This window comes from Chrysemys picta, chromosome 24 (genome assembly GCF_011386835.1).
Source record: "Chrysemys picta bellii isolate R12L10 chromosome 24, ASM1138683v2, whole genome shotgun sequence".
NCBI classification, from domain to species: domain Eukaryota; kingdom Metazoa; phylum Chordata; order Testudines; family Emydidae; genus Chrysemys; species Chrysemys picta.
The window spans coordinates 2,506,786-2,532,876 of NC_088814.1; the positions used below are offsets into that span (position 1 = coordinate 2,506,786).

The following is a 26,091-nucleotide window of genomic DNA, read 5'->3' on the forward strand; positions in this document are numbered from 1 at the left end:
CTAATGTGGCTAGATGGATCTAACCTGGCTAACTTATAACATGTTCTTAAAAATGAGGAGACCCATTCTGAAATTGTCTGTGAAGATATGGCCTGACCTTCAACCCTTTCAGCAAAGGCCACAAACAGGGGGTAGCTGTGTTCCTGAATGATTTTATTCCTGTTGGTGGTATAATAATTCCCGTACTGTTTCAAGTGTCTGAAATTTAGCTTCTGCCAAGGCTGATTGAGGTTTGGAGAAGAAAACTGGGAGATGAATGAATTGGTTCATATGGAACTCTGAAAGAACTTTGGCCAGAAACTTGAGATAAGGCCTAACAGAAACCCTGTACTTATGGAGCACTGTAGAAGAGGGAACTCGCTTAAAGACCTGAATCTCTCCTACCCTTCCAGCTTATGTAATAGCTACTAAAAAGGCAGTCTTCACTGATAGAAACCTGCTCCCTATGCCACCTAAGGGATCAAAGTAGGGACCATCAACCCAGTTATTACAATGTGGAGGTCCCAAGAGGGAGGGGGCTCCAAAACTGGGGGAAAACATGAATAAAGAGGGTGAGAAAATACAGTATTGCCCTGGATTGCAGAGTAATGTTAAATGGCCCCTTATAGAACTGATAAGAAAGTCCCAATTGTTTCTGGGCTAGCACATAGTCCAATATTGGTGAAATGGGTCATGTCAAAGGAGACAGATGCTGCTGAGATGGACAAATAGAAAACCTCTTCCACTTAGGTTTATAAGTCTGGTTGAGGCTTTCCTGCTTTGGAGTAGAATGTTCTGAACTTCATCTGACCATCTTCTTTCAGTGGATGTCATCCAGCCAGCATGCAGGTTGCCAGATGTAATAATATTGGGCCTGGGTGTATGATGTGACCATGGTTCTGTAAGACTCTGTCAGACAGAGCAGGCAAAGTAATTGGGGATTGCACTGAGAGATTCATCATATCCAAACACCAGAACTGCTTTGCCTGTGCAGGGACTATCATGATCATCAATCCTAGATCTTGCCTCAGTTTCCTCAGGACCATCAGTATGACAGGGACCAAAGGGAAGGCCTACAGCAGTCCCAGTGCCCAAAGGATAAGAAAGACATCTGACAGGTAACCCTGACTGGATCCTCCTCTGAGGCAGAACACTTCACACTTCTTGTTGTGGTCTGCAGCAAATAGGTCTTTGGTTGTTTTACTTTCCAACTAGTTTATCAAAGTTAATTTAAAAAGACAGAAAATGGTGTATCCTTTGCTTTTTTTCTTTTTTGATGCTAAATTTGCCATTTGACAGAAGAAAAGTTTCTCTTCCTTCCTCAAACAAATTACTGATGATTTCATCCATCTTAGGCTTCACGCTTTTGGTTTATGTTGTCACCAGAAACAACTGATAGAATGATGTCCTTGTAACTCATTAAAACCTATATAGCATTCTCTAGGGTATTACCTAATTTTTCACATGCCACTTTCTAGATATATGCACAACTGCACAAAGGTGTGGTGTTAACCCTTGTCATCCTGAACTGCTAGTCATGATTAATGCATGACCAGGTAATTATTACAAAATTAATTCCATCACAATTTATTGCACGATTATCTCAATTTCCTAAACCTTTCTACAAACTCCAAGAAGCTGCCTTATTACCCATTTTTCTCCACACCAGGGAACCAAAGGAAAACAAGGAGACTGTTTTGACTAACAAGCTCCATCACTTTCTCTGCCAAGCTTTGAACACCAGTATCTGGTACAGGTGCTTTAAACTATGAAAGCCCTGTGTGCTTTCTTGACTGTTCTGCTGTTCTGCTTAATAAGGTAAAGTAACTGCAATGCCCTTAGGTTCTAGAGCTACTGTCTGGTCTGTGCATACCTACGCCATACATGTTCTGAAAACACCAAAATTCATTCATTCATTCAATAACCCATTTCTTCCCTAGCTTTATCTCCCTGTATTTGGCACATAAACACCTGTGCCCAATGTACAGCTTACAGAATAGTTTACCTAGTAAGATCATTGCTATTAGCAAGGGCCCTCTGATTCTGGTAATTGGTTAATCATGGGATGTAAAAGACAGTCAGTCTCCTGCTATAGAAACCTGATAGTTCTGTGTGCACATTGCAGTGAAAGTAGAAAACAGACCCTATACCCTCATTGTGGAATCACTCACCATCTGAATGGAAGTGGGACATTTAAGCAGAAATCCTGATGTGAAATCCTGGCATCATTGAAGTACATGAGAGTTTTGCCATTAACTTCAATGGGCCAGAATTTCGCCCCGTTCCTAGCACAGCACCAGAGAAAACAGGCCTTACAAAGGGGAACTCCATCAATACTGGGGCAAAAGAATCTTTCTTCCCTCTTAAGCCAAGACCACAGCAGCAACTTCTACATAGCTTCTATTACAGCACTGCTACTGTCTCCATATTTGCCCTAAATGAGGTTGTCAGTGGATCCACATAATCCTGAACCCACTAGCCACATTCCTTTCTTCCCCGCCTTCCTTTATCAGCAGCAACAGCGTTAGTAGTTCTTTTAGTTCAAATAAACGGAAATGGAACTGTGCAAGTAAAAATACATTTTTCAAATTAGAAAATATTTGTCACTGGCACACAAACCTTTTGTTTTTATCATATATCTATAACAAAGAAAGTAAAAGTGTGCATATGATGCCAGATACCTAAGTAATTTGCGAACTCTAACCTAAGTTTTTATTGGTCCTGAATGATACAAAAATATATTATCTTTCTTTACGGGTTAATTGTTTGTTTGAGATATAACAATTCTGTGTAGAGGAGAAAGGTAATATCACTAACATTTGGAAACTAAACCATTCTGTCAAATGACAGGGATGAGTCTAAAATCTTCAAGTTTTCTGTAGAAAATAGCCAAGTGGACACAGTGTGTGCGTATGTGTGCATGGGTGGGTTGGAGGAAAGAAATTCTTTTTTTTAAGCAAATTATTTTTAAAATGTTTTGAATAAAGGAAACAAGTGCACTGGAAAAGCAGAATGGTTTTTACTAACATGCCAACATAATCAGTTAATGTTAATCATTAATACACAGAGTACAACCTATTGTAGTTGCCAAATACAGCTCAAATTAATACATATACTTTTATCTGTTGAGCATATAAAACATGAAAAGAATATTTAATGAAAGCTTATTTGTTTCACTTTAACTTCAGCCACACAAGAGTGCAAAAAGTGCTAGAGACCAGCTAAACTGGGCAGGTAAGTATGTCTACAGATAAAATAACTTGGCTAAACTTAATCCCCAGTATAGCTCCATTGCTGCTATGGAAATGAAGGTGAGCAATGAGATTTCAAATGCTCTTGCCCAGTTAGTTAAGTTGCATTTACTTACATTGTATGACAAAGTAATATTCTTTTTATTTTTAAGTGTATTGAAAGTCTGTTCATTTTAAATTATAGTAAGGATTTCTTGTTTAAAACCAGTATTATATTTATATGTAACATACCTGACCTTTGCTAATGTCACAAATGCTTAATGTCTGTTTTAAATGTTAATGCTGTTTTGCATTTACTGTAAAATAAATGAACATGGTAAATACAAAAGTAATCTTTCTAATCATTTGCCTGATTAGATTTTTTTTTACACAAACATACTACTATTATTCTAAATAGTCTCTCGGGCAGTGACTATTGTCTTGTCAGTAGAAATATATTATTGACTCTAACCAAGTTTTATGCCCCTGGTTACATACACACACCTCTGCTTTTTTTATACCATAATCTACAAATCGGGAGTAAAAGTATTTCCTTTGTTTTTTTTTTTTTCAAAAGGGATATTGAGACTGTGGTATCAGGTAAAATGCAATACATTTTTCAATAGCTTAAATGTGGTTTACCTTTTCTCTAAAAAAATCACAAAGATGCTCCCACTACCTGGGGACTTTTCCTGGCGCACACATGAACAAATTAAAGTTCTATTACATTACTCAGGTGTTAGGGGCAAGACGCTGAGAGCTGGTGGTGTTGAACCCAATTAAACTGTGTGTCAGCAGAGGTGGAGTTTACAACTGTCGTGCCTCTTTTTCAGATAAAGTATAAAGGTTCAAGAAGCATACAGTGCTCTCCACTCTAGCTGCTCTGAATCTTGTGGTGCTTTAGTTATTTAATTAAAACAAAAACCACCAATGGCATTCCAGAGCCGAAACTACCTTACTGGTACAAGCTCCATTTTCCAGCCTGTTGCACCCAGTCTAAGTGGTTCAACCTACAGGAAAACAGCTATCCGAAAGTATCAGGCGCCGAGTGTCTATGGGGGAGCTGGTGGCTATGGCACCCGCATTTCCACCAGCACTAACTATGGAGGAGGCTTTGGTGGTGGCTTTGGCAGTGGATTTCAGCTCAACACCAGTGGTAGTGACATCCTGCTTGCTGGAAATGAGAAACTGACCATGCAAAATCTGAATGACCGTTTGGCTTCCTATCTGGAGAAAGTGCATTTTCTAGAAAAAGCCAACTCCCAGCTTGAAAAGCAGATCAGGGAGTGGTATGCAAATAGCTCCTCAACTACAAGGCATGACCACAGTCCATATTTTAAAACCATTGAAGACCTCCAAAACAAGGTAAGAAATCATAAAAGTATCCATTATTTTGCGACTTTATATGCTTCTGTACTCCAATGATTAGAGAATGAAGAGAGTCAGCTAACCGTAGAATTTTTTTTTTTTTCAATTCACTGTGGCCTCACTGTAGGTTCATTAACCATTTAACTTTGGCAAGATGCAGGTTAAATTGTGATGTGATAAACTGACTGCACATTTTATATTGCTATAAAAATGTCTATGGATATGTGTAACCTAACAGTTCAAACTCTATCATAAAGGCTGAATTAATTCTTCTATAATTACAGAATATAGGGTTTTTCAGCTGTAGATTTCAAAGTGGGGCTTCCAAGAGAAGATATAATTATCCCTATTTTACAGCTGAGGCACAAAGAAGTAAAGTCACTTGGCCTAGGTCAGAGACCAGACCAGGAGTAGGGGTGAGGATAGCATTCATGTCTCCTGCCTCTCATTATATTGCCCTATCCAATTAGCCACACTCACAATTGGACTGTGAGAATATAAAACTTTTTAATTCTTTCCTCAATGTTGTTGAAGGTCGGACACTCTAAGTTAAGACACTTACCTTCATCTTAATGTAAATTATTTCAGAAGTTCTAAGTACAGAGAAGGCTTTAAAGGTTTTGAAAGTGCTGTTACAGTTTGTCATAATCAACATATGAATGGATCACCAAACATTCAATGACAAATAACATCTTTCTTAATATCACTGAATTAAAAAAAACCCAAGATAAAGTGACATTAAGAATCAGATTTATATCTACAAAAGGCAGGAAATTTAGTGTAAATGGTAAAATTCCTTTCTTAGCTCATCTTAAATTGTCTATTAAAAAGGTCTCCCAGCATCCATTAATTGTATTTATCTATGCACAAGAGGGAGTATTAAAGATAGCATTTTGGTTATCTTTATGGATTGCCATGTATTTGTCACCTTCACATCAGACTTTCAGACTTTGTTTTTCTTCTTTTGTGAGTGTGTGTTTAATCTAATCTCTTATACCTGGACAACAGTAAATAAACAGATGGTTGTTACCTGGGAGGTGCTGTTTATTGAGGAAATCTAAAAATCTCAAGTTCTCTTTGCTGTTTCATAATTCACTAATTTCCCCAAGTAATTTCAGTTGTCATTTACTATTTACACAAAAACATTAATACTTGTTAAAGTAGCAGTAAAGGAAAATGTCTCACAATTTTACATATCGGCCCCCGTGTTGCCAGTGTCACAAATATTACATTCCAAAGAGATGGTCTCTGACAGCAAGATGTTCAGCAATGTGGATTAAGATTTTAAACTTTATTTTAAAATCCAGTTCATTGTAGATCTAGAGCAGTGGTTCCCAAAGTGGGGTTCGCGAACCCCTGAGGGTTCGCAGAACGTTTCAGGGGGTTCGCAAGAAAAATTTCATTAATGGCGGCCAGAGGACTCTGCTGGGACCCAGTTGCAGGGCAGACAGCCCGAGCCCCAGGGAGAGCGGGGCCGGGCAGTTTCAGCCAGCAGCCCCAGCCCTCCCCTGTCAGCGGGGGAGCCAGCAGCCCCGAACCCCAGCACTCCATGTGGGGTGCAGGTGGCAGCTCAGATTCCTGTCCCACCTTTCTCGGTGGAAGAAAAGCTGTTTGCGAGCCAAACCAGCCAGAAGCACATTGTAGCCAGTGTAGGAGTGTTAAGGTGTCTCAGTAATTGTCCTTCTCTCTGGAGTGCTGATTTGCTTCAGTGAGTGAATCTTCTCAGTTTCTAGTTTGTTGGTTGTTAGCAGTCTCTCTCTCTGTTATTTTTATTAGAACTTTTGTACACAAGTTCAATGGATAAGTGGCTGAAAAAGGAAAGTGTAAAGACGCTGGAATCAGCTAGTGTTTCTTCAAGTCCACACTGTGGAAAATCTAAGTCTAATGATCATGATGGTCCTGGAAAGTCACTTACAAAGAAAAGAAAATATGACGCTGATTATATAAAATATGGCTTTACATGCATTGGTGATCAAGAACATCCAAAACCACTGTGTGTGATTTGTGGTGATGTTCTAGCAAACAGCAGCCTCAAACCTTCTCTACTTCGGCGCCATTTAGAAACTAGGCATCCTGCACAACTCGACAAGCCTGTTGATTTTTTCAAGCGAAAATTAGCTGAGAAGAAAATTGACATTACCAGTTCTATATCCAAAGCAAGTACTGATCATGAAAATGCCCTTAAAGCATCATACCACGTGAGCTACCGAGTAGCAAAAGCATCAGAAGCCCATACCATAGCAGAGAGCTTGATTGGTCCATGTATAAAAGACGTAGTTCATTGCATGCTCGGAGAAAAGGCTGCAAAAAGGATTGACATGGTACCTTTGTCCAATAATACGTTGTCACGAAGAATTAATTACATGTCAAATAATGGAGAGACCACAATTGTACATAGAGTGAAAAATAGTCCATATTATGCTATACAGTTGGATGAATCAACTAATGTAGCTAATCTAGCTATTTTGCTACTGTTTGTACGTTATGTGAATGAAGGTATGGTTGAAGAAGACTTGTTGTTTTGCCGACCATTGGAAGAACGTACAACTGGAGAAGATATCTTCAATCTGACTAATGCATATTTTCAAGAAAAGGAAATAGATTGGTCTCATTGCCTAGGCATTTGCACTGATGGGGCCACATCAATGACAGGGAAGTATACTGGATTTGTAGCTCGAACAAAAAAGGTTGCATCAAAAGTCTCTTGGACTCATTGCAGCATCCATAGACAAGCCCTTGCAACAAAATGCATGCCAGAGGGACTGAAGGAAGTGCTGGACAATACAGTGAAAATGGTGAAATTCATAAAATCATGGCCAACAAATTCCAGAATATTTCACGTACTTTGCGAAGAAATGGGTAGTATACACGACTGTGTGTTGACCCATACTGAAGTTAGATGGCTCTCAAGGGGTAAAATCCTTGTGCGCTTGTTTGAGGTTAGAACGGAAATCCTAGGTTTTTTTTCAACAGCCACCCTTTCCATCTTGCCAGCTGTATGGAAAATAATGTCTGGGTCCGAGAGCCTAGCTTTATTTGGCAGATATTTTCTCAAGAATTAATGACCTAAATTTATCTCTTCAAGGCCTCAATATAACAGTTTTCAATGTGCAAGAGCGAGTTAAATCCCTGATAAAGAAATTGCAGTTCTGAAGAAGTTGTTTGGAAAACAATCAAGCTGAGTGTTTCAGTAATCTTCATGACTTCCTGGCAGAACATAAACTTCAGTTGGATCTGTGCACTAAAACCAATATAATTGCACACCTAAAAGGACTTTGCACAGCTTTCAGGGAATACTTTCCAGCTATGTCAGGCGATAATGATTGAATTCGCAACTCTTTTGATGATACCACTTTCTCAACACAGATATTAAACACCAAGGAAAAAGAGAAATTGATTGAGATCTCCTGTGATTACGAACTGAAAAGGAGTTTCAGAAATCTATCATTGATCAACTTTTGGCTGAGTTTAAGAAACGAGTACCCCTTTCTGGCAGAAAAAGCTGCTGCAGTTTTGTTACCATTTTCAACAACATACTTATGCGAGAAAGCATTTTCCTCGTATGCACATCCGAAAACCAAATACAGAAACAGACTTGATGCCGAACCAGACCTGAGACTTTATCTTTCTCCAGTGGTTCCAGACTTCCAAGAGCTATGCAGAGCAAGGCAAGCGAATCCATCACACTGAGGAAATTTAAACTTAAATCCCTGGAAATATTCATTTTTAGGAGGCGGTTCACGAGATGTCACAATTTAGTGAAAGGGGTTCGTGGGCTGTTAAAGTTTGGGAACCACTGATCTAGAGGGAAGTTGCTTTCTGACTACTATGCTGAGCAAACTAGGTGCAGCTTTCATTTACAGGGAACCCATTTCTCTCCAATATCTGACCTAGAGGCATTCTTCATGAGCTCCCATCTATATACCTGCAAAAAAATCTCCCTTGTCAATATATCACCACAATATAACCGAATGTGTGGCTCCCAAGATTATGACATGATGGGGGAGGAAACTATAGAAAGAATCAATTCACATATATGACACCATATTTAATATAACATTTACATCATGGTTTCTGATGGTCCTGAAGCTTTTTCAAACGTTTTTCAAAAAGTGGCCTGCCCTGTTAAACACTCTTCTTAATTTTAATAACAATGGGTTCCTGTAGTGGGGTGGTCACCCGCTCCTGCCTGGAGGGGCTAAAACACCTGGAAGAGGGCTGCAGCACAGACAGCTAGGCTGATTAGAAAAGCAGCCAGAGCTGTGGGCCGCCTAATCAGGGCCCAGCTGGCCCTTATAAGAGGGCTGGGGCCAGAAGCTGAACACACAGACAGTCTCTCTCTAGATGTTGAGAGGGATGGATCTGGCTGCTGGGAGCTGAGCAGGGTACCTAAAGTGGAGCAGGGCTGGGGAAAAGCCAGAGGAGCCGGGGAGCTCGGGCCTGGAAAACCCCCAGGCTGCAGGCCTTGCTAAAGGCTGGAAAAGGTACTGGGGTTGTAGAGGGGCAGCCCAAGGGTAGGCAGAGGCAGCAGGTCCAAACCCTCCTTGCCAATACTGCAGTCTGCCCCAGTGAGCGAGGGCTAGACGGTGACTGGCAGTAGCCAAAGACTGAGGCGAGGTGGGGATAGGGGGTTGGCGGTTCCCTGGGGAAGGGAGACCCAGTGAGACTGCGGGGTACTGCAGGGGGCAGAACCCTGAGAGAAGGGGCACTGGGGTCCGGGAGGGATGGGGGCCAGCAGCAAGTGAGACACCGGTCTGCAGAGGGTGCTCCTGAGTGGACAGAGCTAATTCCCAGGATGACCAGCAGGAGGCGCCGTGCCAGTGAGTCGTTGCCCCGCCACAGTTCCCAGTCAATTTCATTTTTTTTCAGCTGCAAATGTGAGCCTTGAGATTTTGATAGGCCTCTCTTAAACATTGCCCACAGTTTGTTTTAATTTTTCTATGGACTTGAGATTTTTTTCTTGTTTACAGCGTCAAATGGTCTGGATCATACTTTTTGGCCAGCCTACAAGATATATTTTATAATACCCTAATTTCTTTGTAACAGAGTCCAAGCGTATTCCACTCCAGGAATCGTTACAAAAAACACCTGCTATGTGGTGCAATCTGGTGAATTCCGAAGGCAAAAAAAATTAATTGGTCTTCAGATGTAGCTAAGATCTAGAATAAAAATAAGCCAAGGCAGGAACACTTTAGTCATATCTAGAGATGGGAATGAAATCCACCAGAAGCAGGGAAATATGCATGTGTGCATGTGTACACACACACAAACTGAAACATAATGTATGTGTGGGTACATGCACTAATGTTATTTACATTTTTCCTTCTATTTTATGTCTTATATCTCTTCCCTGGTCTTTCAAAGTTTGTAGTTTTCTTTCCTTTTTTCTTCCTCCGGTTCTGGAAATGATAAGCTTGAAACAATGGCAAAATGTCAACAATATCACGTACCATTCTTTGTAGAGACAGGGTTATAGTTTGTAATAACATAAATCAATATTTAAGTTAAGATTGCGACACAAATCACAAGCAAAAGACGGTTACTCACCGTTGTAACTGTTGTTCTTCGAGATGTGTTGCTCATATCCATTCCATTAGGTGTGTGCGCGCCGCGTGCACGATCGTCGGAAGATTTTTACCCTAGCAACACCGGCGGGTCGGCTGTGGAGCCCCCTAGAGTGGCGCCTTCATGGCGCTGAATATATACCCCAGCCGACCCGGCGCCCCCTCAGTTCCTTCTTGCCGGCTACTCCGACAGTGGGGACGGGGGGCGGGTTTGGAATGGATATGAGCAACACATCTCGAAGAACAACAGTTACAACGGTGAGTAACCGTCTTTTCTTCTTCGAGTGCTTGCTCATATCCATTCCATTAGGTGACTCCCAAGCCCAACTTAGGTGGTGGGGTCGGAGTGAGACATTGCTGTGTGCAAAACCGCTGATCCGAAGGCAGCATCGTCCCTGGACTGCTGCACTAGTGCATAGTGAGCCGTAAACGTGTGGACTGATGACCAAACCGCCGCTCTACAAATGTCCTGGATGGGAACTTGCGCCAGGAAAGCCGTCGAGGAAGCTTGGGCCCTCGTGGAGTGAGCGGTAAGGTGCGGTGCTGAGACACCCGCCAGGTCATAGCAAGTCCGGATGCAAGACGTAATCCAGGAGGATAGGCGTTGTGAGGAGACCGGTGAGCCTTTCATTCGGTCGGGCACTGCAACGAAGAGTTGCGTCGTCTTTCTAAAGTGCCTTGTGCGGTCAATATAAAAGGCCAGGGCTCTGCGTACGTCCAGAGAATGCAAACGTTGATCCTGGCGAGTAGCATGTGGTTTAGGATGAAAGACCGGGAGAAATATATCCTGGTTGATATGAAATGGAGAAACCACCTTAGGGAGAAAGGCAGGATGTGGGCGGAGCTGCACTTTATCCTTATGGAAAACTGTGTAAGGGGGCTCGGATGTAAGCGCCCTGAGTTCAGAAACGCGCCTTGCTGAGGTGATGGCTACGAGGAAGGCTGTCTTCCAGGATAGGTACAGAAGTGAACAGGTGGCCAGTGGCTCGAATGGAGGACCTGTGAGCTTGGAGAGAACCAGGTTGAGGTCCCACGTCGGAACGGGCTGACGTTGTTGTGGGTACATCCGGTCTAAGCCCTTGAGGAATCTAACGACCATCGGGTTAGAGAATACCGAAGACGCGAGTTCCCCTGGATGAAAGGCCGATATAGCGGCCAGGTGAACTCTAATTGAAGATATCGCCAACCCTTGCTGTTTTAGGGAGAGGAGATATTCCAATATGAGAGGAATAGGCGCCTGTAACGGGGACGTGGTTCGTTGTTCGCACCAACAGGAGAACCGCTTCCACTTGGCCAAGTATGTGGTCCGTGTTGAGGGCTTCCTACTGCTCAGCAGAATCTGTTGGACAGAGTGCGAGCACTGCTGCTCTGCCTGGGTGAACCATGGAGCAGCCACGCCATGAGGTGGAGTGATTGCAGGCCGGGGTGACGCAGGCGGCCGTGGTCCTGAGAGATGAGATCCGGGCATAATGGAAGCGGGATCGGTGTCTGAACCGAGAGCTCCAACAGCGTGGTGTACCAATGTTGTCTCGGCCACGCTGGGGCGATCAGAATCACCTGTGCCTGGTCTCTGCGCAATTTGAGCAGTACCTTGTGGACCAGAGGAAACGGAGGGAAGGCATAAAACAGGTGGTCTTTCCAGGAAAGGAGAAACGCATCCGAGAGGGAGCCCGGAGCTCGACCTTGCAGGGAGCAGAACACGTGACACTTCCTGTTGTCTCGAGATGCAAACAGGTCTATCTGGGGAAACCCCCACTTCTGGAAAACGGAATGTATGATGTCCGGACGGATAGACCACTCGTGCGTTTGAAAGGACCTGCTGAGTCGGTCCGCCAGAGTGTTCTGGACTCCAGGGAGGAACGATGCCGTGAGATGGATTGAGTGGGCGATGCAGAAGTCCCACAGGCGAATGGCCTCTTGGCATAGAATTGACGAACGTGCTCCTCCTTGCTTGTTGATGTAAAACATGGCAGTGGTGTTGTCGATGAGAACTAACACACAGCGGCCACGTAGGAGATTGAGAAATGCCTGGCACGCCAGGCGCACCGCCATCAGTTCCCGAACATTGATGTGCAGGGCTATCTGGGGTGCAGTCCACAGGCCCTGGGTATGGTGCTCGTTGAGATGGGCGCCCCAACCCAGAGATGAAGCGTCTGTGACCAGGTGCAGAGAGGGTTGTGGGGCGTGAAACGGCATCCCCTCGCAAACCACCTTGTGGTCTAGCCACCATGTGAGGGAGGTCAGGACCGAGTTCGGGACCGTGACCACCATGTTCAGGCTGTCCCGATGTGGGCGGTATATTGATGACACCCAGGTCTGGAGTGGGCGAAGCCGAAGTCTGGCATGCCTGGTTACGTACGTGCAGGAAGCTATGTGACCCAGCAGGGTAAGGCACGACCTCACCGTGGTAGTTGGGAAGGCCTTGAGTCCTTGAATGAGGCTCGTGATGGTGCAAAAGCGATTGTCTGGCAGGATGGCTTGTGCACGTCTGGAGTCTAGAACCGCGCCGATGAATTCTATTCTCTGGGTAGGTTCTAGAGTGGATTTGTCCTTGTTGAGTAGGATACCCAACTTGTTGAATGTGTGCACTATTCTGTGGACGTGATCTCGAACTTGTTCTTTGGTGCGACCGCGTACCAGCCAGTCGTCTAGGTACGGGAACACCTGTATCCCTTGCCGACGAAGGTACGCTGCCACGACAGCCATACATTTCGTGAGCACCCTTGGGGCCGAGGATAGGCCGAAGGGAAGGACTGCAAATTGGTAGTGCACCTTGCTTACCACGAACCGCAGGAAGCGTCTGTGAGGCGGGTAAATTGCTATGTGAAAGTATGCATCTTTAATGTCGAGGGCGGCGAACCAGTCTCCAGGATCGAGGGAAGGGATAATGGTCCCCAAAGGGACCATGCGGAACTTCAACTTTACTACGAATTTGTTGAGTCCGCGCAAGTCCAAGATGGGTCGCAGACCTCCTTTGGACTTGGGAATGAGGAAGTAACGGGAATAGAATCCCCTGCCCCTTAACTCCACTGGAACCTCCTCTATGGCCCCCATAGTAAGGAGCGTGGAAACTTCCTGTATAAGAAGTTGCTCGTGAGAAGGGTCCCTGAAGAGGGACGGGGAAGGGGGGGAAGAGGGGGGAATTGAGGAAAACTGGATAGCATATCCCCTGTCCACAGTGCGAAGGACCCAACGGTCCGAAGTTATAAGGGACCAGGCATGGTGGAAATGGGAAAGGCGATCCCGAAAGGATGGGGCTGGATCCTGTGGGATGACTGGGGCGCCGTCCTCGACCGCACCTTCAAAAGTTCTGCCTGGGGCCTGAAGGTGGTCTAGGTGGCCCCTGGTTCTGACCAGGTTGAGGGCCGGTCCACCTTCTTCTACCACCTCGCCCTCGCCTCCGGGTCGAGTCCTGTCTCTGACGAGGCGGGGGGGGGGTAGAAGCGCTGAGGCTGCGGTCTAAATGGCCTGCGCTGAGGGCCCACAACATGCATCCCCAAGGAACGCATGATCGTCCTGGAGTCCTTGAGGCTCTGCAGGCGAGAGTCCGTCTTTTCTGAAAACAACCCTTGTCCTTCAAAGGGCAGATCCTGCAGGGTTTGCTGCAGTTCCTGAGGCAGACCCGAAACCTGGAGCCAGGAGATCCTCCGCATAGCGATACCTGAGGCCAGGGTTCTCGCAGCAGAGTCCGCTATGTCTAAGGAGGCCTGTAAGGAGGTCCGAGCCACCTTCTTACCCTCCTCCACCAGGGCTCCAAACTCCTCCCTGGACTCTTGGGGAACCAACTCCTTGAACTTCCCCATAGAGTTCCAGGAGTTAAAGCTATAGCGGCTCAAGAGCGCCTGTTGATTAGCCGCTCTAAGTTGCAGCCCTCCGGCTGAGTAAACTTTACGGCCGAATAAATCGAGGCGTTTAGCCTCCTTCGATTTGGGCGCTGCGGCCTGTTGACCGTGGCGCTCCCTTGCGTTCACTGATGCCACCACCAGTGAACACGACTGGGGGTGGGTATACAAGTACCCGTAGTCTTTAGACGGGACAAAGTATTTCCTTTCCACCCCTCTCGCTGTGGGTGGAATAGAGGCAGGAGTCTGCCATATCGTAGATACATTGGCTTGTATTGTGCGGATCAGGGGTAACGCCACCCTCGATGGGGCATCCGCTCCGAGGATATTCACGATGGGGTCGTGCACCTCCACTATCTCCTCCGCCTGCAGGTCCATATTACGGGCCATCCGACGCAGAAGATCTTGGTGAGCCCGAAGATCTATTGGAGGTGGACCTGTGCACGATGTGCCCGCCACTGCCTCATCCGGAGAGGAAGAGGAAGATGCCTCCGGTGGAACAGGATCCAAGGGAGGGTCCTGGTCTCCCTGCTCCTGGGCCGGAGCATCACCTGCGCTTGAGTCCAGGGCGTCAGGTAGTGCGGACACGGAAGCCTCCATGCCCCCTGGCGGAGGCCGAGAGATGGTGGACTCCGGGGCCCTTCTAACAGAGTGGCCGGAGCGAGAGGTCGAAGCAACTGGAGCCCCTTGCGCCTGATGGTACGCCCACGGGGTCCAAAACGACCAGTGAGATGGGCCATGAGAATGGTCCTCTGTTATATTCTGCCAATGGCTCAAGTCCTGTTCCTCGGCTTGCCCCTGAGGGGGGTATGCCGATCTCGAGAGGTCCTCCGAGGAGCGAGACCCCGATCTCGATGGCCATGGCGGTGCCGAGAGCGTCGAGACGATTCCCGTGGGCTGCGGTGCCGCACGGTGCCGGTCTGGAGATGATCTATCTCCACGCGGTGCCGGCGATCGGTGCCGGGACCGCGACCGGTGCCGATGACCTCGTCGGTGCCGGGAGTCGGATCTGGACCTCGACGAGGACCTGGAGTATGCCCGGTACCGGGAGCGGCCTCTCGACGTCGAGCGGCGACCGTAGCGGTGCCGAGAACTACGTCTCGACGTTGATCGGTGCCGACGATCATAGCGGTGCCGAGACGTAGAGCGGTGCCGCGAAGAAGATCTTGGCCGCGAGTACGACCGGTGCCGAGGTGATATTCGGTGCCGGGACTGCGAGCGGCGTGGGGACCTGCTTCGGGACCTGGATCGGTGCCGAGGTTCCAGCCCTTGCGATGGAGGGCGCATCAAGGCAGGTTTCCCCCTCGCCTGGACCGGGCGAGGCAACGGTGCCGTCGGTGCCGGTGGTTGAGGCGGTGCCGGCTCCGTGAGAGCTATTAAGTCTCTCGCCGCCGCGAAGGTCTCTGGCGTCGACGGGAGGCACTGTATCACCGCCGGCCTCGGTGGAGACGCCGTCTGCACCGGACTCAACGGCCTCGGCGCCGGAGTCGACGGTGCTGGAGGCACCTGTTTCCGGTGCTCCACCGGCGTACGCGGCTCTACCCCCGGCACTGGGGGAGCCAGCGTCTTCGGCACGGAGGTCCCCGTCTTATGGGCTTTCTTATGCCCTGGGGATAATGACCGGCGCCGAGGCACTTGCTGTGCTTGCGGTGCCGACGAGGTCCGGTGCCGGGAAGGCTCATCTGACGCCACTCGCGTGGTCGTCATGGCCGGTGCCGCCGGGGCACTGCGCACCGAGGTGCTAGGTGCCGGGGCCTGACTTGTAGATGGAGCGTCCGGACTAAGTGCCGCCTCCATCAGGAGTTGCCGGAGCCGAAAGTCCCGCTCCTTCTTGGTCCTTGGTCTGAAGGCCTTACAGATCTTGCACTTATCTGTTTGATGGGACTCTCCCAGGCACTTCAGACAGGAGTCGTGCGGGTCGCTCGTGGGCATAGGCTTAGCGCAGGAGGCGCACAGCTTGAAGCCGGGAGCGTTGGGCATGAGCCCGGCCCCGCGGCCGGGGGAGAAAGGGGGAGACGACCCCCTTAATCTCCTGAACTATTATAACAACTAGATAACTTTTAAAACTATTGAACTATTTAACTATAAACACTAGGACTATAACTATAACTACGAATAACGAACTAAGCTAGGGAGAGTGGAGAACAGCTAAGCAGCGCTCCACAGTTCCAACGACCGTCAGGGGCGGTAAGAAGGAACTGAGGGGGCGCCGGGTCGGCTGGGGTATATATTCAGCGCCATGAAGGCGCCACTCTAGGGGGCTCCACAGCCGACCCGCCGGTGTTGCTAGGGTAAAAATCTTCCGACGATCGTGCACGCGGCGCGCACACACCTAATGGAATGGATATGAGCAAGCACTCGAAGAAGAACTAGAAGTTCAATGTTTAGGACATCTTTTTCCTTAACTTAATCTGGGCTTCAATGTTTTTTTTTATCTTCATTTGCTTTGTCTTCTTGACAAAAATGTCAACAATAAAAAAGATATACTTCATGGAAAATACATAGACAGCTCTGGATGAAATAGAGCATTGTGAGTGGTCAATGGACTCCTCCTGCTTTATGAATATTAAGGCACACCTGAATTCTTGGTTTCGGAGCAGACACAAAGATCCAATAACTATATTACAAAGACTTTATATTATATCAAAAGTCTGATACTAAATTAAAGCCAGATTTTCAAAAATGCACTTGAAGAAATGAGTATGCGCATTCTTGATCTGAGTGAACACAGCTGCAATGAACACACAAATCCTAATTTGCATGCGCACACAGCTACTGCAGGTGTGCAGAGATATCAAGCTTGCGAAGGCGCATTGGAGATTGAGTGTGTGCAGGTCAGGGTTGCACAAATGTTGATTGGGTTTTTTAAACAGTCAGGGTCTTATTCATTCCATCTGGCATTTGTTCATGCCATACAGTAACAAGTTCTCACTGCCGCTACTGACCTGCCTGCATTCTTATCAGCTTTGAGAACCATCCTAGCTATGGTCTATATACTCTCCTTCATGTTTAAACCCACCGGTAGAGAAAACGGAGAAACCAACATCTTTGCCCCTATACCCATGAAAATGAGTTTGTGGAGCATGGCGAAGCACATAGCCATGTATACACATAAAGACTGATTACAAAGTAGCAGCCGTGTTAGTCTGTATCTGCAAAAAGAACAGGAGTACTTGTGGCACCTTAGAGACTAACAAATTTATTTCAGCATAAGCTTTCGTGGGCTGCAGCTCACTTCTTCAGATGCACAGAGTGGAACACACAGACAGAAGATATTTATACATACAGAGAACATGAAAAGGTGGAAGTACGTATACCAATTGTAAGAGGCCAATCAATTGAGATGAGCTATCAGTAGCAGCAGAAGAAAAAACTTGGAAGTGATAATCGAGATGACCCATAGAAGGTGTGAGAAGAACTTAACATGGGGGAAAAAAATTCAATTAGTGCAATGACCCAACCATTCCCAGTCTCTGTTTAGGCCTAAGTTAATTGTGTCTAATTTGCATATTAATTCGAGTTCAGCAGTCTCTTTTTGGAGTCTGTTTTTGAAGTTTTTTTGTTGCAAAACTGACACCTTCAAGTCTGTCACTGAGTGATTAGAGAGGTTGAAGTGTTCTCCCACTGGTTTTTGAATCTGATGATTCCTGATGTCAGATTTGTGTCCATTTATTCTTTTGCGTAGAGACTGTCCAGTTTGGCCAATGTATATGGCAGAGGGGCATTGCTGGCACATGATGGCATATATCACATTGGTAGATGTGCAGGTGAACGAGCCCCTGATGGTGTGGCTGACGTGGTTAGGTCCTATGATGGTGTCACTTGAATAGATATGTGGACAGAGCTGGCATCGGGCTTTGTTGTAAGGATAGGTTCCTGGGTTAGTGTTTTTGTTGTATGGTGTGCGGTTGCTGGTGAGTATTTGCTTAAGGTTGGGAGGCTGTCTGTAAGCGAGGACTGGTCTGTCTCCCAAGATCTGTGAGAGTGAGGGATCATCTTTCAGGATAGGTTGTAGATCTTTGATGATGCGCTGGAGAGGTTTCAGTTGGGGGCTGAAGGTGGCAGCTAGTGGCGTTCTGTTATTTTCTTTGTTGGGCCTGTCCTGTAGTAGGTGGCTTCTGGGTACTCTTCTGGCTCTGTCAATCTGTTTTTTCACTTCAGCAAGTCGGTATTGTAGTTTCAAGAATGCTTGATAGAGATCTTGTAGGTGTTTATCTCTGTCTGAGGATCCATGAGGTTCCACCCTTTTTGATCTCAGGTCTTTTGTGAAAAGGGCCTTGCCTACCTTTAGTAAATTGGCTCCACTTTCTCCGTCCAAGGGGAAGAGAAGCCACAGAGGAGAGTTAATCCTGCTTCTTGCTTCTATCAGCACTAAATACTCTCAGAAAACCACCAGTGTTTGAGTGGAGCATGTGATGCAAAGTGGATGCTCCCAGACCCCATACTTCTCATGAGGCTTGACACATTATGTAGACCCACAGACTTCTAAACACACGGTTAATGAGAGGGACTTCAGCAGGGCAGGGAAGGAAGGAAATGTCAGAGTCCTTGCTTTCTCCTTCCACTGCTTTTGGAAGATTCTTTTACTTAGATTTGATCGACACGGAAAAGTTATTGGCATAGTTACATCACTCAAGGTTAAACTGCACCCCTGAGTCAGCACAACGCAGTTATGCTGACAACCCTCTGACCCTGAGTCTAGACATAGCTATGTTGATGGAAATGTGCATCCATCGACATAACGAACATTTATGATGGTGGTGTTCCTGCACTGAAAGAAAAACTCCTTCTGTCAATGTAGGCTTCATCTACTCTAAGGGGCTATGCTGATAACATATAGTGTAGTCTCCGAAGTGTACAGATAACCTTAGATTTTCTTCCCTTAACACCATAAGTTAGAGAGAAATGTATATGCCTAGATATGAAAATTTTCTGAAAACAGAACAATCTGATTGCTGGCACAGATTCCATATTTTAAAATGTCATCCAAAGTTATTTTTATAACATTTAAATATTGGTTTGGTTTGCTAACTCCAGATTACTTGACAATCTATCATCTTCTTTTCCAGATTGGTGCTGCACATCTGGAAAATGCCCGGCTTCTCCTGCAGATCGACAATGCCAAGCTGGCTTCTGATGACTTTAGAATGAAGTAAGTTTCTATGATGAATTAATGTGATCTCCTCCCCACTCCTGTCAGTCAAGTGATCTCTTTAAAAGCCAGCGGGGTCTTCTGGGAAATGTGGGGTTTTTTTAGGAGGAAACTGAACCGCTTCAGATCACTGAAATTGAATAGTAATACAAAACAGATACATTACATACATCCCACCTGCCCTATTCCTATAGAGAAACCCTACAGATACACTTATATATCTTGTCTTGGTAATAAAGTTATTGGAGTTAAAACTGACAATTAAACTGTTTGTCCCTAAAGAGTCAGTAAAAAGGCAATTTGCAGACTGAGACAGTAATAGTTAGTGATTCTCTGAGACAGAACTACAGTCCTAGCTTATCACGGTAAAGCATATAAGTAATTACATATTAATATAGTAATTACGTATTAATTGCATATTAGTAATTACATATTAATGATGCTGGAATGAACATTTCTTTTCCAGGTATGAGAATGAGCTAGCAATCAAACAAAATGTGGAAAATGATCTTGCTGGACTACTCAGAGTCCTTGATGACTTGACCTTGACAAGGTCAGACTTAGCACTACAGATTGAAGGTCTGAATGAAGAGCTGACTTTCCTCAAGAAAAACCATGAAGAGGTGAGAGCAGCAGAGAAACTCATTTAGAATTCACACATTTTCTCAATGACATACAGAAAACATTTGACACATGCAAATCTTGTTCAGAATAATGAAAATTCCATGGTTAATCTGAAAAAACATAAACTTTAGAATTTGAGACATAAAGTGAAAAGATAAAACTATGACTGTTAACCAATCTTGGTTTCTCCCGTTCTTTTCAAGAGGTAGGATCACATAACTGAAATCTGGAATTAACCTGCTACTCTGTTAGTTGCTAACAGAAAGCCTGTTACTTTCACATAGGTTAGGCCTCCTTTGTTACAATCCATAACACAAAATGATTCCTCTTAGCAATCATAAATTATAGTATTCACTTTTTAATACCTACATTCTTTCTAACTGTGTAGAAAAATGACATTTTAGAGGCTCTGAAAATTAAGGCGTGATGGTCTTCCTTTAAAGAATATCCCTTGGTTCTATGGGCCACCACTACATGCAAAACCAGATAACTGGTAGCCAAGACTCCTGCATTCTATTCACAGTTCTGACACTGCTCACTATGACCTTGAGGAAATCATTTCACCTCTGTGTATCTCAGTTTTCCTTGCCATAAAATGAGGAAAATAGTACATCAGAGGGGTGTTGTGAGGCTTTAATTAATATTTGTAAAGTGACTGAGAGTCTCTGAAGAAAGGTGCTTACTCAGGCCTAGGAATTACTTTTATAGCTCTCCTATTTCTATGCATTTTTAATTTGTTTCTGTCTTTCTGTCTTAACATGACTACACATTTCTCTTCCTATTTAAAAGCTTAACTGATGTTCATAAATATAGAATTATCTATAATCATTATTATTTGTAGGAAGTTGGTGAACTGCGTAAACAGTTAGGTGGCACAGTTAATGTAGAGGTGGATGCTGCTCCGAGCATTGATCTTGCCAAGATTATGGAAAACATGAGACAGCAATATGATAGCATGGCAGAAAAGAATCGTCAAGAGGCCAAAGACCGCTTTGATAAACAGGTAAAGTCTCACTGATCACATAACAGCAGCACCTCACAAGGAGTTCAGTCTAGATTTAAAATTGAACTTCACTGCCTTTACACCTTCTTTTCCATTCTTTGTATTTCAGACAGAAGAAGTGAACCAGGAAGTCGCTATTAATATTGAACAACTGCAAACCAAAAAAACTGAGATCACAGATCTGAGACGGACCTTCCAGGGCCTGGAGATAGAACTGCAGTCCCAGCTTAGTACGGTAAAACATATCTAAAATGTAACATCGGGAATATCTTTAACAGATAGTTGTTTGGATAAACACAGGCACTACAAGGTCTTTCAATGTAAACATAATTTTAAAACACAAATAAGTAAGTCCTCTATAATTTCACCTTCTGTAGAAAAAGGCTTTAGAAGACACCCTGGCTGAGATGGAAGCACGTTATGGTTCACAACTTGCCCAGATACAGGCTGCAATTGGCAATGTAGAGGCACAGCTGATGCAGCTTCGAGCTGACATGCAGAGCCAGAGTACTGAGTACAGTACTCTCCTGGACATAAAGACACGGTTGGAGATGGAGATTGCCACATACCGACGCCTACTGGAAGGAGAGGATAGTAGGTAAGGAACTGAGTATCTGTGAAGTCTGTTGTTTAGTTCAGAATTATAGCAAATCAGCAATTATCCTAAATACTCTTTGTAAAGGCTGCCTAGGGGTAAAAAGAGGACAGATGTTGAATTACACTTGCATTCAATAAAATGAATGGATAAAGGATGCTTCTGCGTACTAAAATCCTGCCAGCACTGGTTACTTTACTGGTGGTGTTAAGTCTGGCTGAAACTAAAGAGAATGAAAGTCAAAGACAAACAAGCAAAGTGAGAAGGCAATTATGCTCTAAAATAGAAAAATATTTGTATTTAAAAAAATTAGTACAAATGCTTCCCCCACAAAAAGTAACAGTGAAATGATCAATTACAAGTACCCTTGTTGCATATGGTAACATGTCTCTTCCAAACTATGGCACTGAACTGTTCAGCTTCTGGGGAAACCTGATTGGTAGCACAAGGGCGCTCTTCATTATCCTTTGCACCATGGATATCTCTGCAAAGCAGCATGGGGACTGGGGATGGGGACAATCTGGGACTTGGCAGGTGGGTCTGAAAACAATGTGGCACTCTTTAGTAAAGCAGGCTGCAGCCATTACTGCATTGTCACACCTCCTTGCAATAACTATTGCTGATCAATGATTGAAAGACAGAGAGAGAGAGAGAGAGAGAGAGAGAGAGAGTGTGTGTGTGTGTGTGTGTTCCGGAATGTACGGGGTAAAAATACCCTCCCCTTTCCCCTGGTGCACATGGTGGGTCAATGCCCCCAACTGGTCTTGCCACTTTCTTTTGACTCGTTGGCTACTCTCAGGTAAGTCTGTCTCCCTTTTCCATTCCATTCCTCATAACACAAATGTGGTAGGGACTTTTCAAGGAGTCCTGCCTTCTTTTTCCTGCTGACAGACAGTCAGTCACCACATTCAGCTGCAGAGAGGACATTCTAGAGCAGGGGTGGACAAAGTTTTTGGCCTGAGGGCCACATCTGATATTGTATGACGGGCCATGAATGCTCACGAAACTGGGGCTGGGGTGGAGGTGCAGGCTCCGGGGTGGGGCCAGAAATGAGGAGTTCAGAGTGCAGGAGCGGGGCTCTGGCTGGGGCTGCAGGCTCTGGGATGGGATTGGGGATGAGGGGTTTGGAGGGCAGGAGGGGGATCAGGGCTGGGGCAGGGTGTTGTGGTACGGGGGCGTGGCTCAGGGCAGCGCTTACCTCAAGCGGGCCCTGGAAGCAGCGGCATGTCTCCCCTCCAGCTCCTATGCGGAGGTGCAGCCAGGTGGCTCTGCTGCACGCTGCCCCATCCGCAGGTGCAGTTCCTGGCCAATGGGAGCCGCGTGGGCAGCGCTTGGGGTGGGAGCAGCGTGTGGAGCGGAGCCCCTTGGCTTCCCCGATGCGTAGAAGGCAGAGGGAGTATATGCCGCGGCTTCCGGGAGCCGCGCGGAACGGCCCCCGACCCGGCTCCCCAGCGGAAGCTCGAGGGCCGGATTAAAACGACTGGTGGGCCAGATCCGGCCCGCAGGCCATAGTTTGCCCATCCCTGTTCGAGAGGCTGCTAAAGAAGTTAATTGGTTCAGTATCCATCAAGCCCCATCATAGTACCTGACACAAAGTTCATTTACTTAGGCTTTGTTCCATTCCCCCCAGAGATAACTGTTTGTAGAACTGAGTGAGATTAATCCAAGGAATTTAACAAGAAAAACAACGTTAGCACATGCTTAAATACCTTGCTGTATTGGGGCTTAAGTGAACAAATTAAAGGTACAAAGATCAGTGATCTCAACATTTCTTAAATGTAATAAGCACCTTTATTTACAAAGTATGTTTTATTCATATATTTAGCAGACATTTCCAGACAGAGATATCTACTATAGAAGAGCCCGAGAGAGGTATGTCACTTACATTTTTGTTTTCATATTTTTAGATTTGGTTGCTACTAATTTGCATTAAAATGAATTACGCTGATATAAAACAAGTTGAGGTGTATAAGTCTTTCAGATGCAAATATTAAATCAGTGAAATCTTATGGCAAAATTGCCAATTCCATTAACTATAGAACTCTCAATGTAATGTTTCTGTTAAAAGCACCTTAGAACTATTCCGTTTGTACAAAACCCAAGCACCAAAACATGCTCAGGAGGAATAAAAGACTCAAAACAATGTTCTGTAAAAAGTTCTGGGTGATGTGCAGGATGTTCAGTAATTAGAGAAACCATGTTCTGTACACCAAGAAAGAGAGTTTATTTACTATCAAAAAAGAAGCTACTAGTGTCATCTCTACAAATTCACACTTATGGGACTGGCGCCTCCTTGTGTTCAGCTGTATATTCTTCAAGAAATCACATGCATTGTCCTTGATGCTTCCCTTTTACATAGGTATTCCCCCACTTCCACCCTGGAACTGGCCTCAGCCCACACATGAATTAAACAGTACTATTTTGTTTGTTCTTTTCCATAAGGAGGGATTTTTTCCAACACCCGGAAGTGTATTCTTCCATTTGCCCCAGCTATGACTGGCAGGCACTCTATTAATATGACACCTGAAAACCCAGAATTTTGAGTTCAGACTGAAATTAGCATATCGTTTACACTTAAGAAGATGCTTCATATCTATTTTACAATAAATGGCACTTTCATTCTTAAACCCACTGTTAAACTGAAGAGCAAAATTATACACGATCAGTATTTTAACTTTTCTTTTTCATATGTGTTTCGAATTTCCTGACGTTCCTCTTGATTATGCCAATGGGGGATTAAGGGAGTCCTTCTAAATATGTTTGCTTAACAGGCTGGAAAACTAAAAGTATAGAGCTAGTTACTGAAGTAAACATTAAAAACGTATTACTCTTTTAATATACATGTTTTAATTAGCACTCTGCAATTTTATTTCCAGAAATAAATAAAATTAGGAAGATCAAGACAGTCGTTGAGGAGGTGATTGATGGCAAAGTTGTCTCCTCCGAGACCAAAGAGATTGAAGAGAAGATATAAGCAGCATCAGCAGGGAGATGCCTCTGAACTTCTTAGAGTTGAAGGCAAAAATTACTTGATTAAACTTCAGTGGGAGTTGGATTGGACTGTTTGTGGCTATGTCTACACTGCAGAGTTTTGTCGCCAAAAGTTACTCTGGTTTAATTAAAATGCTTTGATTAAACCGCTTTTGTATGTCCATAGTATGCTCCTTGTATCAGCAGAGTGCATCCACATTAGCAGCTCTTGCATTGACACAGAGAGCAGTGCACTGTGGGTAGCTATACACTGTGCAACTGACCATAAGGTGCTTTGGGAAGGGTTTGCAATGCCTCATGGGGCAGAGACAGCATCACATGTTGCAGGTTTCTCAATCCCATCGTTCCGTGGGCCCATGGACATCCTACTAGATTGCCAGCTGCTTTTCAACAGAAGTGTGTGATGGGAGGGGGAGAGCATGTGTGACAGGGAGCATGTGTGTGTGGGGAGACAGAGACAGAGTGTGTGTTGTGGAAGTGTGTGCGTTGGGGGAGAGTGAACAAAACTCCCCAACAAATCTCTAAGTTCAGACAGCCACCGGAAGCAACCAGGCCTGAGGCGGGGGAGGGGGACACCCCTGACATCAGCCCCCACCCTGGCTCTGCACAGCACAGCAGAGTCTCTCTCACACAAAAACAACAAGGAGTCCGGTGACACCTTAAAGACTAACAGATTTATTTGGGCATAAGCTTTCATGGGTAAAAAACCTTATTTCTTCAGATGCATGGCATGTGTCTGAAGAAGCCCAGCATCTGAAGCCATGCATCTGAAGAAGTGGGTTTTTTACCCATGAAAGCTTATGCCCAAATAAATCTGTTAGTCTTTAAGGTGCCACCGGACTCTTTGTTGTTTTTGTGGACACAGACTAACACAGCTACCCTCTCTCTCTCTCACACACACACACACAGACACAGACACCCACACGCCTCTGCCTGCCTGCCTCTGAATTCGTAGTGCTGTCGGAACTTCCCGGAGCTAAGAAAGGGGAGGGGGTACATGTCTGCAGGGCAGCTGAGTTCAAAATGGTGAGCAGAGCGGTCACAGCGGGCATTGTGGGATACTGGGAGAGGCCAGTATGGCAATATAACAAATGGCAGCATCTACACTGAAGCTTTGTCACTTTAAGTTTGCCACAAAAAGCTTTATGCCTCTCGTCGAAGTGGTTTCATTTTGTTGCTGAAACTGAAGAGTTTTATCGAAAAAAGTGGCATTGCAGTGTGTACACCTCCACTGTTTCATCACCAAAAGCTGCCTTTTGACAACAAAACTCTGCAGTGTAGACCCAGTGGGGAGCTTTCTATTTACTTCAATGGCACTTGGATCAAGCTGAAAGAAAACTGCCATGTTATCTACTGGGAAACAACATGCTATATCCTCATTTTTTGTCCATTAATCAAAAATTGCTTTGCATCACTAAGTTACAAGGCACAAATATCCTTTAATAGCTCTTTACTTACATGGTGACTGGCAGTTTGATTACCAAATAAGGGCCATTCAGGGAGAGAATACTGTGTATAGACACAGTGTGCCGTGCTGTTAAAAATCCATGATCATTTCTGTTTATCTTAACCATGGTACATACAATTATAGCAATTACTATGGATCTTCTAAGAGTAATTAACAAATAATTTTCAGCAATATGCAATTACGATGTCGCTATATATTTATGAAAAAGCTTCATAAAACTGTAGTAATCATATAAGTACAAAAGACTTAGCATGATGCGTGAGCCATGTAGTTTA

At 45.0% G+C, this 26,091-nt stretch overlaps 1 protein-coding gene across 1 annotated transcript; it reads left to right on the forward strand.

The window, feature by feature from the left end:
- Positions 1 to 973: 973 nt before the first annotated feature.
- On the forward strand, positions 974 to 24,499 carry LOC101946118 (keratin, type I cytoskeletal 19). The gene is made up of 9 exons (XM_024100785.3): positions 974 to 1,097; positions 3,168 to 4,574; positions 19,053 to 19,135; positions 19,602 to 19,758; positions 20,601 to 20,762; positions 20,872 to 20,997; positions 21,140 to 21,360; positions 23,183 to 23,229; positions 24,234 to 24,499. The coding sequence occupies exons 2-9, from the start codon at positions 4,140 to 4,142 to the stop codon at positions 24,329 to 24,331; spliced, it is 1,329 nt and encodes a 442-aa protein (XP_023956553.1). The 5' UTR covers positions 974 to 1,097; positions 3,168 to 4,139; the 3' UTR covers positions 24,332 to 24,499.
- Positions 24,500 to 26,091: the final 1,592 nt, after the last annotated feature.